This window comes from Nanorana parkeri, unplaced genomic scaffold (assembly GCF_000935625.1).
Source record: "Nanorana parkeri isolate BGI_ZX_2015 unplaced genomic scaffold, ASM93562v1 scaffold180, whole genome shotgun sequence".
Classification (NCBI taxonomy): Eukaryota; Metazoa; Chordata; class Amphibia; order Anura; family Dicroglossidae; genus Nanorana; species Nanorana parkeri.
Window position 1 is genome coordinate 3,103,291 of NW_017306448.1, and position 23,907 is coordinate 3,127,197.

A 23,907-nucleotide genomic window follows, 5' to 3' on the forward strand; every position below is an offset into this window, starting at 1 on the left:
TTATTGAACATCCTTTATCTGTTGTGGCAGGGGAGCCTATTCTTTTTTTTACCCTGCAATACAGAACAACCATTCAATTTAGGATGACACGAATTATAATCCGCACAAAACATGTTCCCAATAGTACTACAAAGCTATCAATCTTTAATCACTGGTATGCAAGTTGGGTAAACTGGTTTAATGTGCCCTATGAATTGACTGAATTTACAGCTGAGCTTGGGGGCAAAAGTTAATGATTTGCATGTTTCCACCCATCATCCAAGATAGAGGAAAAAAAAACCTTGTTTGAGATTTGTGGATACTGTAGGACTAATTTATAACGCATTGGCACAGCAACACGCCCCATAGTATCCATTCACAGTGCATTACTGCCAATAGATGGAGCAGTAATTCCATGAAAATTCCTATGGTCCTCAGCTCCATCTAGCATCAGTAATGCACTGTGAACTTCATTTGCACAGCTGTACGCTATGCAGATGCATTATAAGTCATCCCCTAAGTAAATACATTTTGTTCCGTCTGATAATATCCAAGCACAAAAAGCCTGTTTAGCCTTGACAGTGCATTACATCTATGTAATTAATGCACATGCATGCACAAAAAAATGGACACACAGAGCTGCAACACATAAATATGCACCTAGGAATTAATGGGATGTGTTTTGTGCTGTACAACACATACAAATGCGCTGGGCCCTGAGAGAGTGTTGTAAAAATGCTTGATTATATGTGAATGGACCCTTAGATGGACTTCTTATTGTACCCTCAATAATAGCATGCAAGCCTTATGTACGCTGCAGTGGTGTATGACTTCTGGTATGTTGCCCACATAATGGACAACAACATTTGAATAAATGAAAAACTGTGCTGAAAAATATCAGTGAAAGAGTCGCATAGGACAAATAGGCCTGGAGCTGCAATATGAAGGGTTGTATTTATAAAACGTTCGCAGAGCAATCAGATCTGCGAACCTCTACATTTTAAATTCACAGCAAATGATGGCGACTAGATGGAGCCAAGGCCAATGGCCACAACGTGCTGCAAAGCGAAAACTTAGAAGTTCACAGAGCTCTTCGCTCTGCAAACATTTTATAAATACACCCCCCAAAAAGTTCCTTTTTAAAACACTGTGTTCAAAATAGGGTTCTGTGGCTGGGAATTGTGTGGCCAGCTTATGATATGACAGGCCAATAAAACAATGTGCTTTATGGATTTGTTATACTGGTGGCTTCATTAATGTAACACATTCTAAAGTCTCTACTATGTGAATATCTTTATATGACGATATTTTGTTGGTTCTTTTTACCTGCTGGATTTTTCCTAAATTAACTTTTTATAAGGCTTATTGATTTTTGTAGATATTTTATGTGCAATGATTGCAGTGTGATTTCTGTATGCATATATCCACATTGTGTTTTTTTTGAATGCAAGTGCTGTTTTCATTCAGTTCCACTGTCGCAGAATATGGCTGTCTGGCAGGAAAGGTAGTCGGCCATTTTGGGCCTTTGTATGACAGTGTCTGATCTGTATTTCCCATATCAGCCAGGTTCTCCTTGTCATGTTTCTCATGCCAGTTGATGGGTTGCTGTGAGGCAACACAAACAGTTCTCCTTGCCTTGAAGAGCTTTGTTGTAAAACAAATGCTACCAATTAAGAAGACATTGTGAAAAGCGTGCCACCCTATCCCACTGTCGGAGCGACAGCGGCAACAAGCCAGAGCAGCCAGTAGCTAGTTCCCCACTTTCTCTCTCCGATTGCTTATGGCAGGGATATCATTTACAGGCCCCCTTTCTCAAAATAATTCCTACAAAACACTTATTTAAAATTGCCATTCCTCATACCAGACACATTCAGCACATTAGAAGCCTACATCGTTGTACCCGAGCCATGTCACTGCCCACCTAACTCTGTATACAAGATGGCTGCTCACACTAGCTAAGGACATCTGTGCCACAGCAAGTAGCTGACCTGCTATGAAGTGCAATACGTCTTTAGAAGCCAATCTGTCTAAGAAAAGCTGACAGAAGGCTTTATGAAGGGCGTGAACCAAATGGATGGGTTGCTTTCAGATGACTGTTCGAGACTAACAATTCATCACCATACAAAGATTTAGTCATGGGTATATTTTACCCTCTTGGGTTTATTTGGCCATTGGAATATCTTTTCTCTCCAGTTGGGGTGGTCAGGGTTGACCTAGACATTTTTAAGGTAACGACAGTGCTAAAGTGAAGCACCTTGATGTCCTGCAAGTATCTGGGTTATCCTTCAACTTGATCCCCACAGACCTTATAGGCCCAGACTGTACATAGGACCTCAGCCTGTGCCCAAGCTGTGATAGTGCCTCAGACTGCCCTGTGTCATTCAACTGCCAAACATCTTTGTAAAACAATGAGTCCTCAGTGGTGTCTTGCTACATGGGTAGCCATTTATTCAAATGAGGAGCACATCATACAATGGCATCAAACAGAATCCTCATTTTGCAATGTATTACTAACGTATAACACCTTATGAGTAAGCACTAAAGGTGTAAAATGTGTCAAGGTTTTTGTTCGATGCCAATGAATTGACATAATGTGCTTTTTGTTTAAATTTACTATAAGACCAGGCAAAGTTCGGGGAGCAGTGATGAAATTTCTACCAGAGTCTCCTTTGAAGCAGCAGAGGATTATGCTATGTACTTTTGCCAAAAGGCTTTGTACATTCTCCATAATTTTAAAAAAAACTGACAGGGAGGGTAGGAGCCCCTTGTAATACCCAAAGCAGGTGTACAGGCCTAGGAGCTGAAGTCCATGGATCTCTTCAATAGAGTCCTCCAGAGATTTAAGAAATTATCCAGTTTATTGCTTCAGAATCCATTTAAAATCACATCCCTAATTGCCCCAAGATTCTTCTGCTTTAAGTGGAACTACAACCTCTTGTCTCTTACAGCCAAGGAAGGTGCCATCTTGGCCTCTGTTTGGATTGCAGTTGCCATGGTGCTGCACATGTGATCAGCTATGACACCAGCCATTTGAGGGCTTAAGAGTTCAGTTAAGAACTGGAAAAAAAAATCACACCGGCAACCGTGACAGTTGACTTGCCTTGAAAGTAACTGTTTTGGGAGACATTAAATTGGTGGGCAAAATTCCTCTTTAACTGGCTGGTGGTAATTATGTGGATGGACCTATACTGATTCAATTTTGGCACTGCTATTATCCCATGCATCTTTCTATGTTAATAAGGCATTTTTGGTTGTTAATTGTCCTTGACAGCCAAAGGGTGTTATCATTTGCACATTGGAAACATTTTATGAAATTATCTTAGGGCCATCCCTTGTAAGTTGGTGACAAACATGCATATGGGGCAAAGTGTCGAAGTTGTCATTGTTTCCTCCTGTAGAACGGATAGACCTTCACAATCTGCCTCCAGAATGGCAATTTTTACAACCCTATAAATACATAACATTCAATTCCACAGAACAGTGGCATTCCTTTACAGAATTTGTGTGTTAAATACACATTAGGCCACCGTACGCAGTTCCTGTCATGAATGTAGCAAATTTTTCTGTGTATTTTTTTGTGTGTTTTTGTCGTAGATGCTTTTCCTTAATGACACAATGTAAAAGGCCTTGGTGTGCAGTAACCCCTGGTAACCAATGAGCAATAGGTTTTCCTTTTGGGCTGACAACAGCAACCCAAAAAAAACTGATTCCACCTACCAAGGGTCACAGCACTTCCCTTTTGCATCGTGGTATTAAATAATTTGCAGAGAGTTGCAGATTATCCTGGTCAGACTTTTCTGTGTGTGTAAATACATCCATTTTATGGGACATATTTAATTTTTAAGATGCATATTTTATTTAAAATAAAAAAAAAAGACATGTCTACTTGTCATGAAAGTGGATTCAGCTGATTATTGTATTTTAGACTATTCTTTAAATATTTCTGTACACTGTATTAATATGGACTTGCACTTAGTTTGAGTGCTGACGCAGTTATGTGCACTATTAATAAAGTTAATTTACAGTAATTTGGAGCCTGAGTTTGATTTCAAAATAATAATGTGTATTTTTTAATGTGCTACTGCAATCCTTAAATGCTTTCATAAATTCCTGTCCTAAGAATCATTGAATCAGTCAGTGCTGATTGGGATAATGCTGCTGATGGTCCACTCACCTGCCAATGGTCCGCTCAGTGTACTCTAGTTTGAGCTCTGTATAACAAACTGTAGCCAAATTCAGAAGCCTTCCACGTGAACCTGCAGCACCTTATCACATAATACTCACATAATACAATCTTCAGTGGGGGTGGGGGGGGGGGCAGTTGGCGTGGGAGCACTTGCCATAATGTGTGCGGCATACTAGCATATTAAGGCAAATGTAACTATTATTATGCCCTCTTTTAGTGATGACGGCTCTGTGCTCAGTCACTGCTGCTACCATCTTCTTGCGCATCCGGAATCTGGTTTCCATTATTGGGTGGCCAATGATGACACAACTCCGGCAAATGTGCAATAGAGTTGCATTATCGCAGCATTCATTTCAACTGTTTGCCAATATACAGATGCTGATAATAAATGCTGCACTCCACATGCTCCACAGTGTACATTAAAACAAATTGCTACAAAAGAGGGAAAGGAGTGTTTTGGCAGAAGGGATATACAAAGCCTTTTTATCCAAAAAAGTTCCACCTACTAGCATTTTTCCAACTTAAGTTCTGCCATGACAGAAGTCACCTGCCTGGTTTTTAGGTGCACTAAAGTGCAAATACTGACTTTACATACATAGGTAGTTCTTGTCCCTGTCCCTTCCTGCCTCCAACACTTCTCGCCCATTATTGCAAGGACCTCCAGACTACAAAGCTTCTCGCCCATTATTGCAAGGACCTCCAGACTACAAAGCTTCGTCTTATTTCAGGTTTGCTTTAGTGACACTAAACTCATGAATTAAATCCTAAAAATGCATTCAAGTACCTTAAAGTAGAATTAAATTCTCGGGGGGGTTTTTTGCATATATCTACTGCTAGCAAGTAGATGTGTGCAAAAACATTTTAAAAAAATTAAAAGTAAAAAAAAACTGTGTCTCTGCCGCTCGCTCCCATCTGAAGATCTGGAGCTTCTCGTGGCCGAGCAGGATGATGGGTGGGCGCATGCGCAGTAGAGATCTGTGGTGGGGAGAAGAGGAGAGGCACACATGGAGGTGAATGCACACAGTCGTGAGCGTGCATGTCGGACAGACACCGCGGGACACAGAAGACACAGCAATCTTCAGAGACCGGCACGAGCGCTGGAGGGATTGCTGAATACAATTGGAAGGAGGAAGATGATCAGATCAGGAGGCATCATTTAACCTCCCTGGTGGTATTTCCGAGTGTGGCTCCGGGTTAATTTTCAGTATTATAAGCGGTGACCCCGAGCCACACTCATGAATACAGCGTCGCGTCTCTTACCTTGTCCGCAATCCCCACTGTGTCCTCCGGCCGATGCCGGCATCCGTCTTCTGGGTTCCGTCGAAAGCGAGCGTCCGCATCATCAAAAATTATCATACCACCAGGGAGGTTAAGGTAAGTCCTTAAAGCAGCGTGGGGAGGAAAAGAATTGTGACTTTAATGTCACTTTAATTATTAACAAAAATGTATCTTATTTGTGTATCACTCGGCTGTAGATCCTCAAATCATCTCTGAATTGGTGCCGACACTGTCCTTCCTTCTGGAGGGTGGCTACTTTTGTTCTCCTTGGCCATATGTGTGTTATAAAGTTGCCACCGCTCCAAGCTCGCCCCTGTGATGGACTACAATCTCCATACAAATGAGTAAACTAAACATGAGATTGTAGTCCATCACAGGAGTGAGCTTGGAGCTGTGGCTACTTTACAACACACACAGGCACCATGGGGAACAAAAGTAGCCACCCTCCAGAAAGAAGGACAGTGTCAGCACCAATTCAGAGATGATTTGAGGATCTACAGCCGAGTGATACACAAATAAGATACATTTTTGTTAATAGTTAAGGTACTTGAATGTATTTTTAAGATTTAACTCCTGAGTTTAGTGTCACTTTAATTAAAATAAGGGATGCCTGTGCAAGTATCAGAGAACTGGCAACCCTAATAACCTGCACTTTGTAAGTAACATTGGCACAAGGTCTCATTTTTAGTAAACAGACTGGTGAAATATTGGCTAAATGGCAAATCTAGGGAATTTTCATTCAGCATACAACAAAGCTTCCACAAATGTGTGTGACAGGTGCACTTTAAAGGGAATGATTTGCCTTTTTTTTCCGGTCATCTCATTACGCAAGAAAGTTCACAATCTTGTCTTCATGTCAGCTTTTCTGAGCTAGCCTAGTGTTTACATGTCACTAGCTTGCTGGAAGTATTGCCACCAAGTTATCCTCATAACAGAGTAAATGAGAGAGAGAACGAGAGAGACCAGAGAGGACTCTGGGGAAAAGAATCCTTTTTGTGAAGCAAATGGGAAATAAAGGCAATGCTGAAGACAATACAATGGGAGGATTCTGCATCCCCAGGAGGATGTAAGAGCAAATAAGAATATGCAACAAACCATAACAGTAAACGAGTAAGGGAACAGCTCCTCCAATCTAAATACAAAAGGAGAATGGATATATGTGCATTGTTGGTTGTGAGCAGATGCTACAGTGGCATCTCCAGGGATATCATGGCTCAAGAAAAGAAAGACGAGGCAACAGACAAATAGACACCAGCTTGCCCCTCTACTACCAAAGGACATCCATCCAAATGTTACCCAGATCAAGAGACACCTCCATGTACATCCCTCCTAGACTGAAAGCTACATAAAGTGACACTAAACGCAGGATTTCAATCTTAAAAATGTGTTCAAGTACCCTAATTATTCACCTAATATTGGAACTTATTTGTGTATCACTCGGCTGTAGATCCCCAAATCATCTCTGAATTGGTGCTGACACTGTCCTTCCTTCTGGAGGGGGGCTACTTTTGTTCCCCATGGTCCCTGTGTGTGTTGTAAAGTAGCCACCACTACAAGCTCGCTCCTGTGATGGACTACAATCTCATGTTTAGTTTACTAATTTGTATTGAGATTGTAGTCCATCACGGGAGTGCGCTTGGAGCGGTGGCTACATTGCAACACACACAGGGACCATCGGGAACAAAAGTAGCCACCCTCCACAAGGAAGGACAGTGCCAGCACCAATTCAGAGATGATATGAGAATCTACAGCTGAGTGATACAATAAAAGGATACATTTTTGTTAATAAAGTTACCTGAAGGAATTTTTAAGATTTAACTTCTGAGTTTAGTGTCAGTTTAAAGCTGAAGTTTAATCTGGTGATATTTTGTCATCCCTGGCTCGCCCCCCTTAATTAATATGCTAATTCAATTTTTTTTTTAAATATTCTGTTTTCATTGCATTCCTTATTTGAATGACCTCATAACGGAGTTTGTGTGCTTCTTAATGCAATGCAGATAGATTGTGGCTACTAGATGGGACTGCGCATAGCTGTCTTATAACAGCAGGCGGTCCTAGGTAGCACCCACATGCAATGCTGAGCATTCATGCTTGGAAGAACTAAAACCCAATGAATAAAAGAGGCACACCACAAACTTCATGCAATCAGAGCAGTGGGAGGTAGAGGAGACAGCACCACCAAACACATGAGTGATGCTGCACTCTGCAAGCTCTGCATGTCCCCGTCCAGCTCGGCAGGAAGCTGGCAAGAGGTTGCTGGGAGCTGGGCTGGTAGACGTGTATGGCCCTTACAGATCTCCCCACCCTGTTCTTAGCAACCTGGGACACTCTGGCTAGAAAGGGAGCGATAGGCACACTTCAAACATTGTGCAGCAGCCATGCCACTCTGCCTCCTGCCCCCCACTTGACCCAAAGAGATGCTGTCTGAGGCAAGAGCCTCATTAAATAGTTGGCCCTGCATGCGTTGGCCTTGTGACTACAGACAATACTGTGACTAGTGCTCTGTCTTTTGCTTGCCTTTGGTTCCAGAGTTCAGGTCCTCTTTATCGCCCTAGGGAGGTAGGAGCTCTGCCCAGCTTGGTTCAAGACTTTCAAGCAGATAATCTTTATATTTACCCCAGCAGCCTGCGTTGTTTGGACCGGGAAAATCACAAATGTTATTTATATATTATTATATAGAATAATTATTATTATATAATACCATTATTTATTATTATTAGTATTATGATTATTTAATATGATCTTAAATTGTTTAGAATGTAAGCTCCCATGATCAGAGCCCTCCTAATCCTCTTGTACTGAATTATATTGTAACGTTACTGTCTCTCTTTATTTGGTAGCGCGCTGCACAGACTGTTGGCACTATATAAATCCTGTATAATAATAATTATAATAATATGTGTATGTGCACGGAGCTTTAGACCGATGTTTTAGCTCTGGCATTGCAAGAGTCTCTTCTGCAATTAAGCTAAAAATAGCTACCGTGGAATAAATCACATTTAAATCTTTCACTTTTAGAATTACAAATTAATTTCAGCTACAGGCATCAGCCTAATCCACCAATCTATTTTCCTAAAGCATGTAACATCGGTGCACGGGAAGATTCTGTTTAATGTTGAAAATTAGATTGGTTAATCATTGCCCATTTCCATAAAGCCCATACACTCTCTGTGCTGGCATACATTGGAGTCTCAATGATATTAGCTGTGTGGAATCTAGGAGCAGTAATTGTATTGGTAACTAGGTGGTGCTGCAGCTCTTCTATACCATCAAATGAAATATTCGCTGGAAGTGGAGCCTAGAAAAACCAACTTCAATATTTGTCACGTTCCTGACACACAGGTACCTCCAAAAGACATCGCAGATCAGAGGCACCAAAATATTATCTATTATTTGCTGAATTAAAATTTGCACCTTAAAGACTTTGTGTTCTTTTTTTTTCTTACCTATTCAATCATTTTGCTGTGTTCAGTGTTGGACGTTTTGTAAAGTCTGTTTTTATCTTAATATACATGAAATGGGAAATGGACATTGTTAGTGGCAGCACCAGAGTTTTTATGATATGGCTTAAGTTGAGGTATGGTGAGTAGATGATCGTTCTGGTGATGCTTTAGATCTGAGTTATTATTAGGGTCAGGGGTCTGGTGGTTTAGATTAAGGGCTTGAGGCCAGGTTCACACTTGGGTGATCCATGTCCGGGCGGCAATCGTGCACGAAACCGTGCGGATGGCCACGCGGCTACGGAATCATACAGCACCACTGGTTTTGCTGGGGGTGCCATTCTTTTCTAATGGAACCCCAGTCAGATCGCGCGTTTCCCACCGTGATTCTGTCCGTGCAATCACACACTATCGTGGCTGAAAAAAATACTCGGTGTAAGTACCTTTTTTCTGCAATTGCCACAGGGATATAACCCCATTGATACTAAATGGTGCCGTGTGGCAAACGCTGTGTGCAACCGCACACTAAAAGCTCGGTCCCAGGACCCCAAATGTGCACCTGGCCTCATATATTTATCGTCCACCCATTAAAAAGGTGGATGTCGTTCGCTTGGCACTAACACCACATGATGGGGGTAATGAGTATAATTCCTATGCTTGTCAGCACCATCTAGGGGCATTTTGTAAATTAAGCTCTAAGGGTATGGTTAAAGTTAAGGGGGTTAGTGTTAAGAATTAGACTATATATAAACCCAATCACTATAATCTTATATAATATTATATTAATAATAAAGTGGAACTAAAGCCAATTGTTTTTTCATTTTTCAGTAGGGTAAGGGTATAACCCTTGTCTTTTTTTGCCATATGTGTTCTAGTGGGGAGATTTCCTCCTCCATGGTAGTCACCAGAACTAATGTCCCCATTGAAAGACTTAAAGTAGAACTATGAGGTGAGTGAAAATTACCCCATAGTTCTCTTTTAACCTCTATTCACAGTCTTACTTGAATATACAAGATGTTATCATCGGGTACCTTAAAAGTAAATTTTCACCTATTATACGTAATTTGATGTGGTACCCTCTGGGCCAACTAATCCCTTCAATAACTTCAGTCTAAGGATGGAAAATATGGTCATAATGGAATAATATAAAGCTAAACTCCTGTCAGACGTGCTTACGGGCTGGCAGCATGGAGAGGAACCCACTGGCAGGAAGTGGCTGGAAAAATCTGAGAGCAAGGTACAAAAGGGCAATCCAAGGGGGTAGTCAAGGTCCAATCCGGGTCGAGGCGGGCAGCAGTGGTTCAGAAGCGACAAACAGTCCAAGGGGTCAACAAACAGAAAGTCCATATGCGGGGTCAGGGAGCAACAGCAAGATTCACAGATAGAGATGCTAGGCGATCACATCATAGGGTGGAATAACTCGGCAACAAGCCAGGGCTCTGACCAGGATTTTATAGCCTGGGGATGTAAGATCACCCCCTGGTTACTGGGGCAACCAGGAGGCTTCCCTCCATGGGAACCAATGGCAGGCGAGAGGGATGGAAGGTGCGTGCTGGGAACCTCCCCCAGTAAGGCCCACATTTGATAGTTCTAATGGGCACAGATGCGCTACGTGCGCCGCCTGTGTATCGTGCACGCGCATCCAAAGCGCATCTCATGCATGTGCACCTGCAACCCCGGCGCCAGGAGTTCTACCAGGCTGGAGGAGACTTCGTGCCCTGCACCTTACCCGTTGGCCCCGAGGAGAGGTAACACCCCTGGTTTCCTGACGACTCTGGCCTTTCCTTCAGTCTTGTCCAGTTGTACCGGCCCCTCTGCTGTACTGAAACTACTTACACTGTGAGCTTCTCGTAGAGTGCATTAGACACTGCAGCAAGTCAGATAGAGCCCCGTCATATTTTGGTTGGAGTACATCCAGCATCATCTAACTATGTCCTTCTGTGCTTGACTGTCCCTGGCAGCCCCCCCGCCCCATTCTTTCATTCATTGGATTTCAGTTCTTCCAATCATAAATGCTTAGCATTGCATGTGGACGTTACCTAAGACATTCTGCTGTTTCCAGGTGGCCATGTACAGAACCTCCTGGCAGCATGGTGTGCAAGGCGGGTGACGCTTCTGCCACTTCCTCAGCCCAGCCCTGGTGACAACACTCTGTCCCTGTTTCCCACGTAGTCTCTGTAAACACATACTCACTGCAAGCAACTGTGACAAAGCATAGTATACAGGCACTGTCCATTGTTGCCATCATCTTTAAACTTGCCCTGAGAAATGCCATGCTGCCATTGCTGGAGAACATGAATGTAGACCGGAGATCAGCAGGAGATTTTACCATGGAGTATTTCACCCATGCACACCATGTTCCTTCTTTAGCATATGAAAGTTGTTCAATCTTCTAGGACGTGGTGACTGCATTTACACAGAATGACTATTTACAATATGTTAAAGTCCTGAGATATGTATCTAAAAAATGCATATTCATTTCAAATAATGTTATTTTTGTCACAGGTCTATAATCTGCAGTTTTATAAGTGAAGATAGTTTGTCATTCGTCTGCTGTGACCTACATTTACCTGAGTCCTGGATTCTGTATTCTCCTGAACGTAATCCTGCTTTAAGTGATGTCAGTGACAGATAACTGCTCCTCACTTGGGTGATCTCATTTCACCACTCTCTACTGACAGCATTTATCTCTTTACCTGCAGGAGAGGAAAGATGTAGTGTTAACGGCATGCTTTGTTTTCTAAAACTGGGGGAAGGCATCAAGGTCTAGGGTGCAGAGATGATGTCGGGCCTGTAAAATATCACATAGGGGAAAGGTGCTTGTGAGGTCTCTTCACCCGGCTGACAACTGACTATTACGACTATTAAGGATGTAGAGATACCAAGTACCCTAATTGGTACATGTACAGATACTTTTCCAGCTCCAAGACTAGACTATAGAAAAACTCCAAAGTTAGGAGGAGGCTGTCATTTTTAAGGAGCATACAGGGCTCCTGGGATTTGTGCATCCCTACAAAGGCTTCAACCCTGGTAATTCTCATGAAAATGGCATGTATCAGCACTGGTATCTGAACATTGCTAACCATTATCATCACAGGAAAGTGGGGGCATCTCAATAAAAAATATTATATATTTATCAAAAGTGTTTTGCTGCACTAAACTTTTATTCAACCTCTAAATTATTGTATTTGTTACTTTAAAAGGCCAGTATAAAGGAAAAGAAGTGGTGGAAAAGAAGCGTTTGTGAGTTTAACCAATCATAATTTGAGAATTCCTGGCTTTATTCCCATTTATGTCGGAGATTTGGGTGTTAGCAAAGAGGTGTTCCTTTTGCATTCTTCATGATCTAGACTAAATGAAATATCCAAGAGGAAGAGCAGGCCCTCCTAATAATGGCCACAGCAGGTGTGCCACCTTGGAAACTCCTGAATCCCTGAGAGATGGAAGAAACCTTATTCGCCACATAAAGCTTAACGCATGTTTATATTTTTACTTTATATTTCTAGTTTTGCATAGAATAAGATATGTTTAGATGACCCGTTAGGTTTATTAATTTGATTTATTGCCGTTTATGTGTTCCTTCACTCCCTGGTCATGATACATTCTCAATACCCCTGGTCAAAAACAAGCAGTTTACCCTTGTTGTGTTAGGGATGAAAAAAACATTTTGTAACAATATTGTGTTACTTTGTTTTCATTCGGGATACAAGTCCCGCTTGTTGTGTTTGGTTCCGAATTAAATTCGTATGTTTTCGAATTTCGTTATGAAACATTTGGATTCGTCCAGATTTGTTATTTCTGTCATTTGGAAATTCAAATGCATCCGAATGTACGCATTTACAGAAATTCGTACGAATTTCAATTTGGCACGAAACGAATTGCACATGTCTATTAAATCTTAAAAATACATTCAAGTACCCTAACTATTAACAAAAATGTATCTTATTTGTTTATCACTCGGCTGTAGATCCTCCAATCATCTCTGAATTGGTGCTGACACTTCTTTTTGGAAGGTGGTTACTTTTTTTCCTCATGGTCCCTGTGTGTGTTGTAAAGTAGCCACCGCTCCAAGCTCACTCCCATGGTCTGGACTACAATCTCGCATTTCGTTTACCAATTTGTCTCTAACGCATTAAACACATAATTCTTCATAGAGCATGCTACATCTGTGCAGCAAAAACTTCAGGAACAGATTAGTTAGATCACTGGAACTTATTTACAAAGCTTTATAGTTTAACTTTGAGAACTGCCTAGAAGACACAGATGAAGTAGCCGTCCCAGAAGGCACCTGGAAGGCACCTGCAAGGCACTGGTTAGGCAGCCTTCCCAGAAGGCACTTGGAAGGCAATGGTGAGGAAGCTTCCCAGAAGGCAGCTAGAAGACACCGGGGTGGTAGGCTTCCCAGAAGGCACCTGGAAGGCATTGGTAAGGCAGGCCTCCCAGAAGGCAGCTAGAGGACACTGGAGAAGTAGGCTTCCCAGAAGGCAGCTGGAATTCACTGCTTACATAATCAGCACCTAAACAGAGGAGTAAAAAACAAAGCAGAGCCAGGGGATTCTTTCACCGACGTTTGTGCATGCGCGTGCGCCTGGTGCAGCTAATAGAGTTGTATCAGGTGCAGCGTCTCTGAGTAAATGTGCGCGATGTGCGTAAGGGCGCGCGCCGACGTGTTGTTTGAGTTTTTGGCGCCCTCTGGGCTATATAAGGCTGTGACTAACAAACCTCCTTTGCTGTCAGATTTGTCAGCTTCCTTGTGTTCTTGCATCTTGTTCCTGAAGTGTTTCCTGTTATCTTGACCCGGCTTGGCTTGACCCTTCTGCTTCTCTCCAGTGATTTGACCCTCGGCTTGTTCCAGACTATCCTCCTGCCTCATCCTCTGTACTGCGTTGCCTGCACATTGATGACCTTGGCCTGTCCTGACTATTCTGCTATCCTTGTCTGCTGGACCTGCAAACATCTCTGCTACTCCTGCTTATCCGACTCAGCTACTACTGGCACTCCTGCCCCTCTGTGCCCCGGTGCTCCTGTACCCATCCAGGTGTCCCAGGACCAGAGAAGTGAGAGAGGCCACCCTCGACATCTCAGACTCCCCTAAGGTACGTGACACATTCCCTGTTTTAGGGTGAAAGTTCCACTTTAACCTTTTTGCTTTTTTAAAATGCTGAGTTTTTACATAGATGGCGGGGTCCAACTAATAGGTGGATCTTATACTGTGATGAAAGGTCTGCTTGTGGTTTAAAAAAACCCCGTTTTGACATGCCTGCTTTACAAAATGTGACAGCGCCTATTTCATTCATTCCATATATTGTAAATCATATCACAGATCCATCAAAGAAAGTGAGATCCCTTTTAATAACCACAGCAGATAGAGATGGAAACTCACAGTGTTTCAGTGCCAAAATCCCGTAGAAGTACCAGACATCAGTGTCCTATTCAAGCTAATCAAAAAATCATTTTTGGGTTAACAAATAACATTCCTTTTACTCAGGCTCAGTGAAAGAAAGGCATCAAGTTCTTTTTTTCCATTGGATAAAGCAAGTCAAGGAAACACATTGATAAAATTCCTTACTTCCACCTTTTATTTCAGAATAATTTAGAGAAAGTTTACCATCCTCCCATACATAGAAACACTTGCAAGTAAACAGAACAAATAAATCGCCATATTTTTCATAAAAAGTTTTACTGTGCTATAAAACATCTGAGAGTGAACGGAAATGATCATTTGAGGCAAAGTGTTACATGGGAAATGAGCAGAAAATAATATTTGCATCAAGGTAACTATAACTGGAATCCCAGAACTCGGTTTACATACATTCTACACCACTTCTCATTAAACATAACCTACTTCATTGATTATACCCCATGGCAGAAGGCGCTTTACGCCATTGGAATGTATGGCAAAGGGGACGTTTGTTCGTTCATATAAGACAATGGTAATTTGTGGAATACTCCCGGTGTTGCCAAATGATAGATTTTTTGCATTTGTATTGGGCAATTTACAAGGACATAATAATTGCAAAGAACTTGCGCTAATGGAAATACTAAGAATAATAAAATATGAAAATTTACAAGGACAGCCTTGAAAACTTTTCAGTGAAATAAGAGTAAGAAGATTAATATAAAGACTTTAAGGCAATGCTTCCTCGGAAATTCATTTAAGTAACTCTCCACAATGAGAAAGGATTTCTGGGTAATGCCAAGTTTACGTAGAGGGCTGTAAGTGAAAACATGCACATGACCTTTTTTGAACCACAGCACCTATTTCCAGACAGTACTGGCCTACAGGCCTAGTCGTTCTGCTTGGCATCAGGAATGAGCAACATTTAGGAAAAAAAGGCCATAGTGAAGACAAAAATAAGGTGTTTCAATGTGCTTTAAATAGTGCCTCAGTGTTACAGAAGCCCCTTCCAATTATCCTGCACCTATTCTTGTGGCCAAAACACCCCTCCTTAGCCTCATTATTTTTATTTTTTTTCCCCAGGAAGAAAAAAAAGACAGTATAATGCTGAAATACACACAAAATGGGGAAAACTCAAATACAAAGACCAATAAATGAAATAATCAACCCTAATACACCCCTCCTCCAAACAAATTGCACCCTTTATAAATTCATGAAAATAATTACATTTCACTGAAGCAGCTAAATAAGTGAAATTGAGAGTTTTTCGCTTCAGCAAAATTCTTACCAATGGCGACATCGATAATTGTGCAGCAAAATTAATTTTGCCTAAATTACTTTGCTTATCCCTACTTGGCATGTGAGACACTGCAGGAGATACAACACAAGGTTACAAAGAACACATGGGGTGACCTTTAGGCTCCCAGAATCCCTTTTTACTCTTAGAAGGGTTATTTGCTGTGAAATAAGACAAAATCACTGTGATCTTGTAGATTGTATCATAAGTTGTCATCTAGTCAAAAGTAGATCTGTGCCAATTTACAGCATGCCACATGTCAGAGATGTGTGATTATTGTTGAAAACTTAATTGTAGTGATAAATGGGTTGCAAATATATTCTTAGAAAATATGTCGAGTTGTTTCCAGGGATACAAGTGTCTCAAAATCAAAGATCTGTCCCTCATGGTTTGATAAAGCATAGGAAGACCCTCTGTTGCACATATTGTATTTGTTTCCTTGTAAGATTTTTTCTCTTTTTAATCTTCTGTGTTAAGGTAATGCACAGAGTAATTGGAAGGTATAGGATGACCAAGAAGTTAACAAGACACTTTCACTTTGTACAGTGGAAAAAAGTATGGGCGAACTACCTGAAATCCATTTATCACTGTGTTAGATCATTTAGGCCTGCTCCACAGCTATCTATGTGCAGTATGTGTGTTGGCGGATGCACAGATGCATTTTGGGGGTCATCCAATTTAATGCTCATAGGTCTCTCATGCATGTCAACACAGTAAACAATGCACCTGACTCTTTAATGTACCACAGTGCATTCATGTACATACAAATGTGCTGTTTTGTGGTGCATTAGCAAGTGATAATCCAGGAAAAATTTTGGGTGTGTAAACCTTTAAGAGGCCCATAGTAAATTAATGGGTTGAGGCACCATAATGCACTTCCAAGGGAATTTAAAAAAATAATGCCCTTAATTAATTGGAATTGAGTTCCGGTTTCATTTACTTCAAACTTAGTAAATCAGGTCCCTAATGTGAGACCATTAATGAGCAAATGTCTCACTAAAAAAGAAAAGGTAAAAGGTAGTGAGAAATATGTACACCCTTGTTGGCATCAGGACCTGGCTTATAGACACAGTCCCTTTTAGATGGAGAACATAGCTGGCATTGGGATATATATATATAAAGGAACTTCTGATGCTTGCAGTTGCTCATCATCACTCTGTAGTGAACCTGTAGATGGCCCTGGTCATAACACTAATTGCAGCTATTTAGTCTTTGTTGCAAACTGGTTTTAGTTGTCTGCAGTCCAGCTGGGAGGAAGACAAGAACTGTATTATAGAGGAAGGCATGTAAGCAGGAAGTAGGACAATTGTACTACAGCATACACATATACACTATATGGTCAATAGTTTTTGGACTCCTGACCATCACTTATGTATCACTTATTGGACATACCATTTCAAAATTAAGGAGAATTAATATGGAGTTTCCACATGTGCCTATAATAGCATCTGGAAGACATTCCACAAGATTTGAAGTGTGTCTGTGAGAACTTGTGCCCATTCGGTCAAAAGATTCAGCCATTTGTGAGGTCAAGTAAAGATGTTGGAAGAGAAGACCTGGCTTGCAATCAATGTTCAAATTATTTCATTAGGGTTGAGGTCAGTGCTCTGTGCAGGTCACTCGAGTTCCTCCACATCAAACTTATAAACTGTGGAGCTGGATTTGTGAACAGGGGCGCAGTCATGCTGGAACAGACGAAGGTCCCCAAACTGTTGCCACAAGGTTGGAAGTGCACAATTGCCTAAAATGTTAATGTATGCTGTAACAGTCCCCGTGACTAGAAACAGCTGAACACAATAATTTAGAAGAAGGTTTTATACTTTTGGCCATATAGTGTAATTGTATTGTCTAGAAAGTAGTGAAAGTGCCAAATAAGGCTTTTAACCCTTTCAGCTGATAAGAGTGAGGCCCCGTTTTGGTTAACGGGCAGTTTTATGCATTTCCAAGCTGTGAGGTCAGTGAAGGTTGGAATGAATATAGTGGCAAAACAATACTATCTAACCAATCAACTGTTAAGGTATCAGAAATGTACACAAGGGGTTGATTTTTTGAGAGAACTAGATGCTGTTCAAAATTAATATCCACTGTGCTAAATGAATGATAGTACATAATGTGCTCACTGGAAATACCCAATCATGTGCAAATGTAATAAAAAACTATATTATTTTTGATTGCATATATCGCAGTTTGGAGTGGACACAGCTTCTTATCCTTTAGTAAGCTTTGTAACGTGAACAGTCTCTGCCTCACATCCCACTGCCTTAATCTATGGTAATGTGTGAGACTTTCTAACAGGAGCCTATGGGGCTGTCACTCCCATAAAGAACAGGGAGATGGAGGCGCAGTCTGAACCTGAACCTTTTTGGGACAGAGTTTTTAAACAATGACTCTGCTGTACAAGGTCAAGGCGTAAAGTGTCCCATACATATCACCTCCCTCCCTCGCTTCGCTGGTTATTATTCATGTCGGCATTACAACCAGGTAACCGGCATTATCAGAAAGCAACGGCATCCCCATAGTTTTGGAAAGGTTTATTCCAGCACTGACAGGAGCCCAGCTATAGCAGGTAACAGCTGTCATGCCAGGCTCATTGTAATATATAGGTTCCATAGGGTGTCTATGAAGAAAATGAAAAGTTCAGTGAATTATCAGTCGATGGTTCTCTTGTTTGGGCTACATTATATAGCACTGTATTTATCAATGTGCAAAGAAATCCTGTTATGTTACAAGGAGACATTACCATTGGCTGTAGTTTCTTGCAGAGATTAAACAGGTTAATATGTTTTGTTAACTCCGATTTCATATTTCCAAGAGCTACAGAGCTGCCCAAATATAAAACTTGTAGGCCCTCTTTATGTGTGCGTTCCATCAATGCAGCAATGGACAAAAAAACTGACCTGTGCCATTTTTAAGGGAGCACACAGCATTACTGTTATGTGTGCTCCAGTGCAGGTAAGTTGGCGCTAACTGTACTTGCACGTTGGGGTGCTGGTCTAGTGACCACGATGCATACGAGGGAAGAAGGCAGTTCAGAATTATCACAGCCCACCAACACTAGCCACAGTGCTGAGAGGTTATATCTACCCAAAAGGAGGTCTAAACCTTCCACGCTTTACCCAAAACTAATCAAAAAGATTTGACTGGAGTTGGATTCACAAAAAAATCAAATCATTAAACTACATGAAAAAAGTGTCAGTCTTGTGATTACCACATCCCTCCTATGGTCACTTCTGTTTAGATTACACAGCTCAGCCCACTTCTTGTGTTATATCCCTCTTATCAGTCCACTTAGTTAGAATAGAAAGTATTATTATTACAGTAAGGAGTGCCCTGTGCTCTCCCGCTTCAATAAACCCTTCTAAGCCTGAATAACACTCCCACTCTCAGCCAGATTTCTGGTGTGCAGGAGGTCATTGAAATTTATATAATAATGGCATGTCATGAATTTTTAATTAATGCCCAACTGGACTAAATTGTGTTTTCAAGGTTTGGCCAAAAGTTTCATTTTAGTATAGACCTATAACATTATTTAATATAGACTCGCAGATCAAAACTATCAAAATGAAGTTTGGAAATGTTATGCTCCACTCCTGATCAATCGGAGCCCCTCCATGACCTGCTCCGGTTATGATTAATACTTTTAGCAAACCAACCAAGTTAATGACCCAGATGAAGGAGCCTGGGATGTATAAGGCGGTCAGCAAGTCTCTTAATTAATGACCAAGATTCCTGTACAATGGCTTAGCTTCCAAAGGGCCATCTGCACTAAGTACAAGTTCCAGATGTTCCGACTCTTTTCCAGGGCACACTCCTTCCAACCGACGTCCAGTCAAACGATGGAAATTCCATTATTCTAAAGTAAACTTGGATTTTGGGAAAAAAAAAATATCTCTAGATAAAATGAAAAATGTAATAAAGTGTACACATAATATGAATAGAACACAAAAGTTGTGTCTCGGGTTACAAATTGGCTACTACTTGGATATGAGTTGTAACAACTGCCGGTTGTATGAAAACGAGTCTTTAATACACGTTGGCGGTTGGGTCGCTCTGCTGTAGTAGCGGACAATACGTATCTTCAGGACAGGTTAGAAATAAACTTCTCCGATTGCGGTTACAGTCTGAGTATTCCCAAGCTGGCCGTTCACCAGCGAAAAATCTTACAATTCAGAGAAGAGTCTGTACAATGTTTGTCTCCTTCTGTAAACATCAGCTAACAAGATAATTGTGCATTTCTCTAGAGTTGATACTTAAAACCACTCCTGAGTGATTACCTGTGAATAAAGAAGAGAGGGAAATTATTATGTCTTATCAGCCACATCATCCTCCATCTAGTATGTAACAGTAATATTTCTGAGTGGTGAAAAGATTAACTCTTACTTGGGAGGAAAAGAGTGGTCCTTCTCCACCAAACACTAAGGCCTCATTCACAAGGCTAAGTGTCGGCCTGTACAAATATGTGCAGCGTGCACGGCACAGGAAGGACAGGTGCTGCGTGTAATTGTACGCAGCAGCCGGTTCTTCTCTATGGGAGGACAAGGCCGTACGCTCACCCGAACTGCACATCCGTGCGGGTGTCCGTACTCGGATGCAGACAGGATGGATCCTGTCTGCATCCGAGCACGGACACCCGCACCTGCACGGGTGTGCAGTTCAGGTGAGCGTATGGCCGCGTCCTCCTATAGGGAAGAACAAGCTGCTGCGTACAATCACACACAGCACCTGTCCGTCCAGGGAAAATGGCCGATACGGCCATGTACACAGCATGGATCCGTACAGGCCGACACTTAGCTGTGTGAATGAGGACTAATATTTCATCAGTTGCTTGGAAGTTAATGCTGTTTTTTAAAGAAGAACTACACCCTCCTATCCTTTGCAAGTGTGGATGAGAGCTGAAATAAGCACACTGCCAACCTTGACAATTATACAGAGGCAGCTAAAGAGGAACTTTACCCACCAACTTGCCTTCCAAAACAGTTACTTTTAAGGCATGCCAACTGTCAATGTATATTTTAATTGATGATAAAGTTTGTGATCACTCACATCCCAATTGCTATGTCTATGGCCACCTTTTGAACACCCATAGACATTACCCAGTTGCCGTCTGCCCAAAGTAAAAATACGGGCGGACGGCGGATGCTTCCTCGAGGGTGGACAGTTACGTGATTTTTTTTTCTGGGTGCTCTCGAGCAGGATCCCGCTCGGAATCTATACAGCCGGTAGCGGCTGTTACATACAAGCCAGCTGTTCGCTTGTATGATGCATGTAGTGTGCACCCCCCTCCATTGCCGCACTCCCCCGGGCTCTGCTGTTCCCCCTGTGAGCCCGGCATCGGCACAGTAGCTGCCTGTACAAAGAACGGATGAGAGATCAGCATTCCCCCACCGCTGATCCCTCCTCCGTTCTCTCTAAAGGCAGAAGTGATGTGCCTTTAGCTGTCATTTCTCTGGCTGCTATAGCTATAGAGAGGAAGCTGGTGAAGCAGATCTCTGCTTCATCAGCTTCTTTGGGGGTCCCCAGGAGACATTAGGGGTCTTAGAGACCCCCGAGATCTCCATAAAGAGGACCTGCTACTGTATATTATCTATCACATAGGGGGCTTGTTAGTCCCCTATGTGATAGCATAAAGAGGACCTGTGTTAACTGTAAAAACTAAAAAAAAGTTTAAAAAAACAATTAAAGACTGAAAATAAAAACACCCCAAAAAATTAATCCCCTGCGTGCACACACATATAAATGTAAATACTAGGGATGCACCGATATATATCAGCCACCAAAACATATCGGCCGAAAATTGCACTTTCCTGCCGATACATTGGCACATTCGTGATTTCTTTCTTCCCCGCTGGGCGCTGCTCTGTGTCCCAGCGGGGAGGAGAGAAAATGACAGCCGGCCGAGCGCTGCGGGAGAAGAGCGCTGTGAACAGCCGGTGTCTCTCCTCCCACACCGCTCGGCCGCCTATCACAATGCGGCAGAGCGGTGTGGGGGGCGGAGACAGCCAGCGCTGTCACAGGAGGCTGAGCTCTCCTCTCACACCGCTCACTCAGCCTCCTGTGACAGTGTGTGTCATAGAGGAGAGCAGGTACAAGCAGTCAGTGATCAGTGATTACTTAGGGGTCTATGCACGAAGCAGCGGAAGGATCTATCCGTAGCTTCGGACGATCCTTCGGCTAGCTTCGGCCCCAGGACCCCTTCGGTTCAGCAGACTGAACCACAGGGTTCTCGCAACCGAAGCAAGCCGAAGGATCAGACGAAGCTACAGCTGGATCCTTCGACAGCTTTGTGAATTACCCTTTAAATCTTAAAGTGACAGCTAAACCTTAAAAATGCATTTTGTAAAGTAGCCACCACTCCAAGCTCGCTCCTGTGATGGACTACAATCTCAAATTTAGGTTACTAATATGTTTTAAGATTGTTGTCCATCACGGGAATGAGCTTGGAGCAGTGGCTACTTTACAACACACACAGGGACCATGGGGCCACCATCCAGAAGGAAGGACAGTGTCAGCACCAATTCAGAGATGATTTGAGGATCTACAGCCGAGTGATACACAAATAAGATACATTTTTGTTAATAGTTAAGGTACTTAAATGTATTTTTAAGGTTTACTCCTGAGTTTAGTGTCACTTTAAATAGTGATCTGAGGGATAGTCCATTTATACTGGATGTCGATTCATCTAAGAAAGATAGATAGATAGATAGATAGATAGATAGATAGATAGATAGATAGATAGATGATAAAGAGGACCTGCTACTGTATATTATCTATCACATAGGGGGCTTGTTAGTCCCCTATGTGATAGCATAAAGAGGACCTGTGTTAACTGTAAAAACTAAAAAAAAGTTTAAAAAAACAATTAAAGACTGAAAATAAAAACACCCCAAAAAATTAATCCCCTGCGTGCACACACATATAAATGTAAATACTAGGGATGCACCGATATATATCAGCCACCAAAACATATCGGCCGAAAATTGCACTTTCCTGCCGATACATTGGCACATTCGTGATTTCTTTCTTCCCCGCTGGGCGCTGCTCTGTGTCCCAGCGGGGAGGAGAGAAAATGACAGCCGGCCGAGCGCTGCGGGAGAAGAGCGCTGTGAACAGCCGGTGTCTCTCCTCCCACACCGCTCGGCCGCCTATCACAATGCGGCAGAGCGGTGTGGGGGGCGGAGACAGCCAGCGCTGTCACAGGAGGCTGAGCTCTCCTCTCACACCGCTCACTCAGCCTCCTGTGACAGTGTGTGTCATAGAGGAGAGCAGGTACAAGCAGTCAGTGATCAGTGATTACTTAGGGGTCTATGCACGAAGCAGCGGAAGGATCTATCCGTAGCTTCGGACGATCCTTCGGCTAGCTTCGGCCCCAGGACCCCTTCGGTTCAGCAGACTGAACCACAGGGTTCTCGCAACCGAAGCAAGCCGAAGGATCAGACGAAGCTACAGCTGGATCCTTCGACAGCTTTGTGAATTACCCTTTAAATCTTAAAGTGACAGCTAAACCTTAAAAATGCATTTTGTAAAGTAGCCACCACTCCAAGCTCGCTCCTGTGATGGACTACAATCTCAAATTTAGGTTACTAATATGTTTTAAGATTGTTGTCCATCACGGGAATGAGCTTGGAGCAGTGGCTACTTTACAACACACACAGGGACCATGGGGCCACCATCCAGAAGGAAGGACAGTGTCAGCACCAATTCAGAGATGATTTGAGGATCTACAGCCGAGTGATACACAAATAAGATACATTTTTGTTAATAGTTAAGGTACTTAAATGTATTTTTAAGGTTTACTCCTGAGTTTAGTGTCACTTTAAATAGTGATCTGAGGGATAGTCCATTTATACTGGATGTCGATTCATCTAAGAAAGATAGATAGATAGATAGATAGATAGATAGATAGATAGATAGATAGATAGATAGATAGATGAGCCAAATCTTCCTTCATTTGTTTATCAAATGCTCCCCCTCCCAGACACTGCAGCTCACAGTGGAAGGATTTCGGCATTAACAGAGGTAGTGCTGTGAATCCAGAAAGTAGTGGGCAGGACTAGGTATGGCCAGGTGCTGACTGATAAGCTGCAGACTGGTGAATCAGCAGTGACAATGATGATAGCCACACCCTCTGGAACATTTTGTTCATCCCACTGTAGTGAAACAGGAATAGTCTACATGAGACTGGCAACACTTCTCTAAATTCAGGAGCAGCACATCATTGTTGCCACACCATCACAGCTGCATTAGGTGGACTTTACTGGTAGATTTGACAGGTTTTTGTGGGACTTTGCAGGAGGACTAAGAGAAAACTGTAAGTGCATATATATATATA

At 42.2% G+C, this 23,907-nt stretch overlaps 1 protein-coding gene across 1 annotated transcript in view; it reads right to left on the reverse strand.

Annotated features, from left to right (window-relative positions):
• Positions 1–6,894: 6,894 nt before the first annotated feature.
• The window catches only part of SORCS2 (sortilin related VPS10 domain containing receptor 2), a 513,810-nt gene continuing 496,797 nt past the window's right edge, over positions 6,895–23,907 (reverse strand). Inside the window, exons 27-28 of the mRNA XM_018554989.1 lie at positions 19,371–19,852; positions 6,895–6,905 (exon numbers count right to left, since the gene is read on the reverse strand). Of these exons, the coding sequence (XP_018410491.1) occupies positions 19,829–19,852 (24 nt within the window). The 3' untranslated portion in view covers positions 6,895–6,905; positions 19,371–19,828. The remainder of the gene's footprint in view (positions 6,906–19,370; positions 19,853–23,907) is intronic.